Source organism: Camelina sativa, chromosome 16, assembly GCF_000633955.1.
Source record: "Camelina sativa cultivar DH55 chromosome 16, Cs, whole genome shotgun sequence".
Taxonomy (NCBI): Eukaryota; Viridiplantae; Streptophyta; class Magnoliopsida; order Brassicales; family Brassicaceae; genus Camelina; species Camelina sativa.
The window spans coordinates 17559844-17570867 of NC_025700.1; the positions used below are offsets into that span (position 1 = coordinate 17559844).

Consider the following 11024-nt stretch of genomic DNA (forward strand, 5'->3'; position numbering starts at 1 on the left):
TAAAAAAAAAAAAAAAAAAAAAATCACGATTGTCGTGGGAATGAGAGTTTGGATATATTTAATATATATATATATATATATGTATATATTTAAATAAAATTCTTCTAGAATTGATCAATATTTCTGTAAAAACATGTAAAAAAAAAAATGTAGAACTGATGAAACCGGATATTATTACGATCGACCATGATAGTGGTAAACAAATAAACTTGAAATCCGAGTTTTTCAAAACTCGTAGCAGAAGGACATATTAATATTCAAAACATAAAACATTAAAACAATATATGCTTTTATTAGTAAACCCACACAGAGGATCGTAGCATACATAAGCTTTGATATACGTTGCTTAATAACCTCACGTCTCATTTATTGTAAACGGGCTTAAGACACGCACACATACACACATACAAAACAAAAGGACTAATATTCTATTCCTCGGACAAGAGATGTTCGTCGATCTCTTTGGAGATATCGACACAGAACTGGAGGAGAGTTTCCGGATGAGCAACCTCCTCGCTAATTTTCTCATACTCAAGGTGCCAGTGTACAACACTCCCTGGTCCTCCTTGCTTAGGGGTCACCTGGATTGTGAATGCAAAGCTCTTGTACTCTTTCATTAGCTCACCTCCTATAACCTTGAACGTTATCAGGTTCTTCTCTGTATCAACCGCCTCTATCCGATTCTTCCCCTCTGCTACATTTCCATCTGCACCAATTGTACAACATTGTACTTTCTTAGGTTTGACTTTACGAATCAACATGAAGACATTAGTCATGCAAAGAAAAAGATATATAGGGATTATTTACTTGCCATGAACGTATTTCCAGATGACTATTATTGGGCTGTATATGGGCTTGTCTTCGACAAGAGTATCTTGATCCGCAAGTATAGTTTAGGGTTTACTCAATATTGTGTCATGTATATAAATATTGTACGCCGTTTATGAATAACACACACATATTCTCTTAGTTTTACATGGTATCAGAGCAAAATCCTGAAAACTAAATCTTTTGTGTTTCAATTTTTCGATCAGTTGATCTTTCTTTTCTCTTTCGTTTATACTTGGTTTGATCGGTTGATCTCTCTCTTTTGTCTTCTTGTTTCATCGGTTGATTGGTTTTTTTTTAAGTTTCTGGTTGTTTTCTTTTCTCTATACAAGTTATGGCTACACAAGGAACACAATCTCTCTCGACATCTGGCGTTCTCGCCACCCTCGGTTCGACAGGAGGCGACAACACGACGATGTCTTCGTACTCTATGTCTTCCACGGACAACCCCGGTGCTATGATCTCCGCGGTTACTTTAACCGGACACAACTACAATGAATGGGCTTCCAAAATGCTCAATGCTCTTCGTGCGAAGAAGAAGACTGGATTTATTGATGGTTCCTTGAAGAGACCAGGGGCTGATAGCTCCGACTTGGAATCATGGACTTCTGTGAACTCCATGGTTATTGGTTGGTTGCGTACATCGATCGCACCCGTGTGCGTTCTACCATTTCGTTTCATACCAGTGCTCGAGATCTTTGGGAGACCTTGAGGAAACAATTCTCAGTTGGGAATAAAGTTCGGGTCAAGAGGGTCAGTCCGTTATTGATTATTACGGGAAGCTTGTAGCTTTATGGGATGAGTTGTATACTTACAAGCCTCTACCCGTGTGTACTTGTGATGGTTGTTCTTGTGGTGTTTATGCAACTATTGCCACAGAGAGAGTAGAAGAAAAGGTGAATCAATTTGTCATGGGTCTTGATGAATCCAGGTTTGCGAATGTGATACATTCGATTGTTGATGCGGATCCTTCCCCAGCCTTGGATCAAGCTTATTCGCGTGTTATACGTGTAGAACATAGGCTTTTGGCGGCTAAGACTCAGGAACAGCAGCAGGACGTCGTTGGGTTCGTTGCTCGTTGTGATGTTGGTTCTGGTTCGCTTACTGATGATCAGCATGGGGAGTCCTCTGTTCACGATCATCACTTGCTCTGTTCTCACTGTGGTCAAACCGGCCATGAGAAGTCATTTTGCTGGCAATTGGTCGGATATCCTGAGTGCTTTACGGAACGAAATGCTCGGAACAGTGGTCGAGGATCTGGTACTGGTCGAGATCGTGGTAGAGGAGTTGGTCGCAGTCGTGGTCAAGCTGTCTCTACTTACACAAAAAGTCCCAACGTTTCCATCTCCGATTTTTCTCCTGAACAATGGAAAGCTCTTTCCTTGGTTGCTCTTGAAAAAATGAAAAGCAATCTAGATAAACTTTCTGGTAAGATCCCTGGAGATGTTATTATTGATACCGGTGCTTCCCACCACATGACGGGCAATATATCTCTTCTTACTGATTTGGTTGATACACCATCTTGTGCGGTTGGGTTTGCTGATGGTAGTATTACGTTTTCAAAGCGTAAAGGCATCTTACATCTTACAGATTGTGTATCTTTGCTAGATGTTCTTTACTTTCCAAATTTGAATTGTTCCTTGATCTCGGTGTCGCAGATTCTTAAACAAATGAAGAATTGTTTTGCACTATTTACCGACACTCTTTGTATTTTACAGGACCGTTTCACGAGACTCTGATTGGAGCCGGGAAAGAGCGTGATGGAGTCTACTATTTAACGGATGTGGCAACGGCCAATGTAACTCGTGCGACAGCTTCAGTTGATCCGACTTTGTGGCATAGGCGGTTGGGACATCCTGTGTTTTTTGTACTTTCTTCTTTACCCGCTTTGTCTGGTGTTTTGCATACACGGCCAATGTAACTAGAGATGTTTTTTATGAAAGTTCAAATAAAACAAAGGAATGTTTTGAGTTAGTTCACGTTGATGTTTGGGGTCTATATCGTGTTGCATCTTCTTGTGGCGCTGTTTATTTTTTGACAATTGTTTATGATTTCTCTCGATCTGTTTGGACACATCTCCTATTGGAAAAGTCTGAAGTTAGATGTATTATGGAAAATTTGTGTGCCTACTCCGAGCGACAATTCAATAAGCAACTCAAAACAGTGCGCAATAATAATGGCACTGAATTTATGTGTTTGACGAAGTTCTCTGCGAGTAAAGGGATCTTTCATCAAACTTCTTGCGTTGGCACACCTCAACAAAATGGTCGGGTTGAACGCAAGCACCGTCACATCCTTAATGTGGCTCGTTCCTTGTTATTTCAAGCTGGTTTGCCGGTCCCGTTTTGGGGGGAATCTATTCTCACTGCTGCTTATGTTATCAACCGCACCCCCTCTAAGTTACATAAGGGTCAGTCTCCTTATGAAGTTTTGACTGGTTCTAAACCAGATTACGATCAGATGCGGGTGTTCGGTTCCTCTTGCTATGTGCATTTACGAGCTCGCGACAAGGATAAATTTGGGCCGCGAAGTCGACATTGTGTATTTGTTGGTTATCCCTTCGGTAAGAAAGGGTGGCGTGTGTATGACCTTACGACCCATGAGTTCTTGGTATCTCGTGATGTTGTTTTCCACGAGACGGAGTTTCCTATGTTCCACAATACCGACCATCCTTCACCTATACCGGGACATGCAGTTTATGAATATGATGATTGGGATTTACAACCGGGTTCTATAGACAGGGGGAGTAGTTCCATCATTCCTGTTATTTCTGCTCCGGTAACGCAAGAAATTAGTGATGATTCTTCTTCCTCATTCACCGAACCTAGTATGGTTTCTCCTACGCTTCCGCATGACGTTGTATCTTCCGAAATCTATGTCCCACAAGATACCGCAGTGACTCTTGTTCCCGATCATGTGGTCGTGCTCTCTCCAGATCAGGACACGGCTGTTCCCGATGTTTCTTCCAATGATGTTGATGCTTCTGGTTCTACTAGTGAGACTCTCTCTCTTGATGAGGAAAGTGACTTAGGAAAAGGCAAACGACAAAAGTTCCCTAATACTCGATTGACTGGCTATGTCACTTATAGTGCTTGTGTTGACGAAGACCCCCATCATGCTAACATCGCTCCAATCACTTTTGAGTCCTCGTCTACGGTTCAAGGTAACGAGAAATATCCTCTCACTCATTACATCGCTGATGATTTATTTTCTCCTACACATTGTGCGTTTCTAGCAGCTGTGACTACAGACATAGAACCGACTTGTTTTAAAGATGTTGTGAAAGATGATAGATGGAACGATGCCATGACTCATGAGGTAGATGCCCAAGAAGAAGCTAAGACTTGGAGTATTGTTGATTTACCACCCGGGAAGACAGCTCTTGGAAATAAATGGGTGTACAAGATTAAGTATAACACTGATGGATCTATTGAGAGGTATAAAGCTCGGTTGGTTGTACTTGGAAATAGACAGTTTGCCGGCAAAGATTTTGAGGAAACATTTGCTCCTGTAGCAAAAATGTCTACTGTTCGTGGTTTAATGCAAATTATCTAATCCAAAAGATGAGAGGTTCATTAGATGGACGTCAATAATGTGTTCTTTCACGGTGATCTTGATGAAGAAGTTTACATGTAGTTGCCCATTGGTTTTCGTGATACATATCCTAATAAGGTCTGTCGTCTACATAAATCTTTGTATGGTTTAAAACAGGCTCCTAGGTGCTGGTTTGCCAAGCTAAGAACGACATTGCTCGAATACGGTTTTGAAGATTCCTATGCGGATTATTCCTTGTTTACCTTGACACGTGGTGTTGTTGAGTTGTGTGTCCTAGTTTATGTTGATGATCTCAACATTTGTGGTAATAACTTACCTTCTTTGACAGAGTTTAAAGATTACTTGGGTCAGTGTTTTCCCATAAAGGATCTTGGGAAGCTTAAATATTTTCTTGGTATTGAGGTTGCTTGTAGTCTGGACGGCATTTTTTATCTCAACGGAAGTATGCGCAGGATCTTGTTGCTGAATACGGGCTCTTGGGAACGAAACCATCTAAAATTCCTATGGTGTAGAATCATCAGCTCAGCCTTGATGCGAGTCCGTTGCTTCCGGACGCTGCTCGCTATCGGTGTCTTGTTGGTCGCCTTATTTACTTGAAGGTAACGCGACCTGAGCTCACATACCCTATTCACATCTTGTCTCAATTTATGAAGACTCCACGAGAAGCTCATTGGGATGATGCCTTGCAAGTGGTTCGTTATCTTAAAGGGTTGGTTGGCCATGGCATTTTACTCCGTTCTGATACGGAGCTGATTCTCACGGCATATTGTGATGCTGATTAGGGAACATGTCCTTTAACTCGTCGTTCTCTCAGTGCATATTTCATGTTCCTTGGTGGTTGTCCTATCTCTTGGAAAACTCAGAAACAAAAGGCAGTTTCTCGGTCTTTGGTGGAGGCTGAATATCGCTCCATGGCGAATGCTTTGAAGAAAATTGTTTGGTTGCGCGGGTTTCTTAAAGATCTTGGTTTTCCTCAACAAGTTCCGACACGGCTGTTTTGTGATAATCAAGCGGCATTACACATTGCCGCTTATCCTGTTTTCCACGAACGCACTAAACACATAGACAAGGACTGTCATTTTGTTCGTGACGCTATACAAGACGGAATCATTTCAACAGCGCATGTTCGTTTTTACAACTATAGAGCCGACTTTGCCCCAGTCGCCTTCGTGCAGCTCACATCCATGAATTTTTCCTGGGGTTGCCTTGGAGACATGGTGTGGTTTCTCGGCAAACATGTGATGGAACTTTTCAGCCGAAGCTTTGATCTCCACTTCTGTCTCAAGCTTTCCTACCAAACTAGATGCTTCTGCCATGTGTTTCTCTTCTTGAATTATTTAGCCTCTATTTGTAGAGGAAATAGTGAGCAAAGTATTAATGGATAGAACCATTTATGATCGTTAAAATAATATCATGATATTATTCAAAAAGAAAATGGATAGTTTCGCTCCACTTGGCTATCGTAGTAATTTCATCTTTACACTGTTTGCGTCTTATTATATTTTATAGTAATGATCGATGTCAATATTCTCATGCTTCATTTGGCTGAGGCGCTACAAAGTTTCACCTCACTTCATCTTGTCGTAATATACTAAGTTTCCCCTCACTTCATCTTGTCGTAATATACTTTTGTCGTGTGTTGAACCTTTTATGTGAATAAGAATTGTTGTGATAGAAATAAAAACGGAGCAAGAGTTGCCAATTAAAGTTACTCTAGTAATAAACCCACAAGTAGAATATAATTGAACCCAAGATGAAAGTTATAGCCCAATAGGTTGAAGCCCAACGATTGCTTGGGAGTGAGAGTTTGGATATAATTTATAAATTTGTTTAACAATTTGTTTTTTTAATAACATTTGTGATATTTTTTTTGACTTATAGCTTTTTAATTCATGGTTCAATTAAACGTTAAGTCTCGTTTGTCTATTTAATAACGAAACCGGATACTATATTACGATCGACGGTGATGGTGGTAAACAAATAATTTTGAAATCTGAGTTTGTCATTCACAAATAATTTCTGCCACGCCAGATCATGGTGTTATCAGTTTATATGAAGTCCTGAAGGATTCAGATATTGCAGCACTTATTGTTTTATTTTGTTTTTCTCGGTCAAGGGTCAAGACATCACTTATTGTAGCATCATTTTTAACTTTAATACGTAATAGTAATACTAGTATTACAAACGTGAGTGAGATTAAATGGTATACCGTATACAGAAGAGGAAACAAAAAACTTGACTAATGAATAGAGCGTCCCAATCTCATCTACTTTGACCGCAATAATCGATTATAAAAGAAGAGTAGGGTGCTAAATTTTATTTTATGTTAAGCACAGTGAGCTGTCCTCTAATAAACCAACAAAGTCAATGTCTCAAAAAGACATTGGCCAATGTGTCACTGTTACACCATGAGATTGATTAACAATAAACACAACACATCGTGATTACCAAGAAAACACCTAAACACAATTATTAGTACGTCAAAATCCATAATTAGTTAAAAATTACGTAACGTATTCGTGAACAAACAAAAAAAGTGAAGACAGTAATGGTAAAGAGAAGAGAGTGCTTTCAAAGAGTCTTCCCTCGAATAAACACAAAGAGGTGACAGCCGTTATTAATACCGCCTGCCGTACTTTTTTCACTACAGACCACACACACACACTCTTCGCTTACGACTTCCGAGACAGACAGAGATAGAGAGTGAAAAAGAAGAATTCTTCTTGTAAAGCTTTTGCCTTTTAGAGGAAACAACAGTGCCAGATCTTAGAAGGATCCAAAGACCCATTAGGAGAAAAAAAGCAAAAAAAAACTTTTAACAAGTCAATAAAATCTTTATTTTTATTTATTACCCACAAGACAACAAACTTGCATTCCAACAAATCTCACTTCTTCTTTCCTCCTCTTCTTCTTCTACTTCTTCTTTCACTCTTGTTTTTTTTAGGCTTTGACTTTTCATTGTCTCTTTGTCTTCATGTTCGTCTGTTTCTGAGGTTTTGTGAGATGACTCACGTGTTGTTGGTACGAAGAGAGAGACATGGAAAGAACAGAAGATGGGACACGAACTTGATCATGTGTTTCTTCTTCTTCTTCTTCTTTGTCAGTTTTCAGATAGGTTTGTCTTCGTCAGCTTCTGTTGGTTATTCTCATCGTCACTACGTCGCGTTTCCACCGCCGAGAAAGGCTTTGAGCTACAGTGCTACGGCGACGTTTCGTGGGCCATTGAACAGAGATGACATTTATGGAGACGACAAGAGAGTAGTTCACACGGGTCCCAATCCTCTCCACAACTAACTTTTACGCGTTGCTATTATTATCACTTACCCCCCCCCTCTTCTTCACCCCCACCCACCTACAAGAGCTACAACGCAAAAACACAAGACGCAAACGTGGAACGCCGATCATGATCCGAAGGTACTGGCTTGTTATGTAAAATCGAGTTTGTTATAGATTTTTGTAAGTTGGAATCCTATTTTTTTGTTTTTTTTTCTTGGAGCACAGAAACAATTATATTTTAGCTTTTAGGGTAGGGATTGGTTCGGCTATATTGAACTCTTCCAAGTTCCAATGTAGTATTAAGAATTTTAAAACTAAAGGAGATTAAATTATCTTATATCATTATATATAATTAAAGAGAAAATTCTGGTTATAAGTGTTGCAACAATTACAATGTTGATGTTGTTGTGTTTGATATCATTGAAAGATTGAGTTGACTTTTATATATTTGGTGTGTAATGTTTCAAGAAATGTAAGATAGTATATATATATTTAATGGTTGAATTTTGAGAAGGCGCCCTAATTCATCTGATTTGGTGTGTGGTGCTTTAAGAAATAAGTTGGTGTGAATTAGTGACTGAAGTTTTGAGAAGACTAGTACAAAATAAGCTTTGAATAATCTCTTGGAGTGTTTTTTTTTTTAAGGAAATGATATGGAATGGTAATATGGTTTTAGTAATTGGAGTTTGAAAAAGTGTGTGCAGAAGAAGCTCTGAATCATAATTACTTCCCTTCTTCAGGATCTACCCTCATAAATAAATCTATATTTTTCTCTTTGCTCTCCACGTATATACCTACCCCTACTAATTGAGTAAGGGGGAATAGTTCTCTCTCATATCACTATTTTAATTACTATTACCATCTTTTATACTGTTTCATATTACCACCTTTTATACTGTTTCAAAATATAAAATGTTTGGAGTGAAAGCATGCAGATTAAGAAATAGCCACTTTAAAAAAATTCAACCAATTATAAACAAGACTTGCATAAAATAAATAATAATAAAATATTAAATTAATTTAAAAATTACCTAAAACATCTTATATTATGAAACAGAGGGAGTATAATTTATTTAATTATTTGGAGTACCCAAAAAGTTGATATCTCCATCAACTGCTCTGTGACAAAAAAAAAAACAAAAAAAAAAAGAAGAATTAACTGGTCACAAAACTATCTATCGAGACATCGACACATATGTAATATAGAGCGTACAAAATAGTGCCCATCTCAAACGTACCAAAATAGTGCCCATCTCAAACGTACGAAAATTGTTTTTCGTACGTAAAATTTGGATTTCAAAATTTCGTGGCAATTTACAACCGTGGTTTCGTGGGAATATGCCTACCAGAGGTCCAGAACTAGTGAATGATGCAAATAACGGGATTGAGTGACCGAGGTAGATATTATTATTTGTTATAATAAAGGACACATATATACATGGAGACGAGAAATGGTCAGGCCAGGGCTGTGAGTCTGTGACACTGTCCATCTTCTTTATTGCTCCCATCTGCCTCTCTTCTTAACTTTTTTCCTCTTTTTATATAATCCTCACTTTTCTACATCTTCTTAACTATAGGGGGTCACGTCAATAAATGTCTACAAGCTTGAAAGAGCTCCGTTGGTAAGAGCCATTTGTTTTGTAAATCCGTTACAAGTAAAGCCAAAGTCTAGATGACCTTTTTTTTTTTTTTTGAACGAAAGCCAAGTTTAAATGACCAAGTAATTTTATTTGCAGTGTATTGCACACAATGAAACCAAACATAATGCTATAGCGGCTTTACGTCCCTGGTCATAGAATCGTTGCCACACGGATTCTCATGTCTTGTTACGGCGTGTGTTTTTGTGTATATAGTGAAGATTAATTAAAACAAATAGAGAGATCGACTAGTTCAAATTAAATATTTTTGCAAGACAAGATCGACCGAAAAAATAAAGATGAAAACATAGGGGAAACTTGAATTATAAGACCGGGTTTGTTTGGTCAACCAAGTGAGACCCAACCACGTCAAAATGTCCTTGGGAATAGCGTGACTAGATTTAAATTACTAGTAATATACTAGTATTGCATTACCACTACTTTTTTTTTTTTTTGTATCAAATTACCACTACTCCTACTTAGTAGTATTAAAACACTCTTATAAATGTATTACCACGACACATAACGGTATTAATTATGATGCACCTTTTTTAGCACTCCCAAAGATTCTCTAGCTACAAGTATCGGTCGTCGAAAACATTCATTAATGCACTATTTGTTTTGACCTATGTTTAAAATTCATTTCATAAGAATGTGTGTTCTTTATTAATTGAGATCTCACTAGTTATTTTTCTTCTTTGGGCACAGCATAGGATAGCATTTACCCTTTTTGTATATAGAAACTAGTTAATGTTAATAAACGGTGTTTGATCATTAATGACTTACCAATAACTGGCATTTATAGCCAAAATCCGAGACTACCATTGGTCTTTGGTAATCTCATTTATATAACACATAACGGTCTTAACTATTGTAGCTGTTTTATCATCTCATGTACAGTATTTGTTTTTTTTTTGTTTTTTCTCACATTCTTGTGTGAATTTTTTATATATTAATATGATTTTTCTTGAGCAGTTTTTTTCTTGTTAAGTTTATAGGTTATCAACATTCCTGGTTAATTCAAATCTTATTTATTTTTATTTTTTATGAATATTTATTAACTTTTCGTTCTTTATTTTTCAGTAGGGAGAATGATGTATGTTATGTAATATTTATTAACATTAATGTGTATTTCTATATAAATGAGATTACCAAAGATATATATTTCCGAACATATTTATATATATATATATATATATCAAGATATAAATGAATTACGCTAGTTTTGTTGAAGTGTCACCATTTTGAATTAAACCCGATGATATATGTATCAAATATATTGTAGACTCAATTTGAAAGATAAGTGACCTACATTTAAATCAAAAGGATACTGCACCACCGATTCTTTATCCATGATATTTTCCAATAAAGAATGGAATGGTTAAATTTATCTTTAGAGTTAATTACCAAAGAGTTTTCTATCATTGGACGGACCCATTATCATAATTAGTGACAAAGACAAACCCGTAAGGTACTAGCAACATTGGGCTCAACCCATATTCAGCCCATATCCATAAGAGTAGAAATAGAACCGGATTAAACCGGGGATTCGGTACAATAAACAGCCGACTAAATTAAGTTGTGAGAAGGAAGGAATATGCCAATAAGAGTCAAAACAACAAGAAGATTCGTGTGACTCATCATCTATCTCTGTCGCTGTGTTCCTTTTCTTCTTCTCCTTTTCCAAAACTCTTTAATATCTTTTGTTCCTTCAATTATTATATTTTT

The 11024-nt window shown here is 37.4% G+C and overlaps 2 protein-coding genes across 3 annotated transcripts; one reads left to right on the top strand and one right to left on the bottom strand.

Moving 5' to 3' along the window:
- LOC104750932 (MLP-like protein 43) lies at positions 429-5699 on the bottom strand. Its single transcript, XM_019238281.1, has 4 exons — positions 5523-5699; position 5007; positions 812-832; positions 429-706 (listed from the first exon to the last, which is right to left on the bottom strand). Exons 1-4 carry the CDS (start codon positions 5697-5699, stop codon positions 429-431), a joined length of 477 nt encoding a protein of 158 aa, XP_019093826.1.
- On the top strand, positions 7017-9879 carry LOC104750933 (CLAVATA3/ESR (CLE)-related protein 17-like). 2 transcript variants are annotated; one of them, XR_761733.2, is made up of 3 exons: positions 7017-7797; positions 9237-9281; positions 9396-9879. XR_761733.2 is itself a non-coding variant. In XM_010472792.2 (1 exon), exon 1 carries the CDS (start codon positions 7387-7389, stop codon positions 7675-7677), a length of 291 nt encoding a protein of 96 aa, XP_010471094.1. In that variant the 5' UTR covers positions 7017-7386; the 3' UTR covers positions 7678-8130. The 2 variants fall into 2 exon arrangements, 1 of the variants encoding a protein (XP_010471094.1); XM_010472792.2 differs by lacking the exons at positions 9237-9281; positions 9396-9879 and having other exon boundaries at positions 7017-8130.

Excerpts from the sequence above, each read along its gene's own strand:
- LOC104750933 (XM_010472792.2), top strand. The coding sequence starts at position 7,387 with ATGACTCACGTGTTGTTGGTACGAAGAGAGAGACATGGAAAGAACAGA.
- LOC104750932 (XM_019238281.1), bottom strand. The coding sequence starts at position 5,699 with ATGGCAGAAGCATCTAGTTTGGTAGGAAAGCTTGAGACAGAAGTGGAG. Across the intron at positions 707-811 it reads CATCTGGAAATACGTTCATG|ATGGAAATGTAGCAGAGGGG; the intron begins GCAAGTAAATAA and ends CAATTGGTGCAG.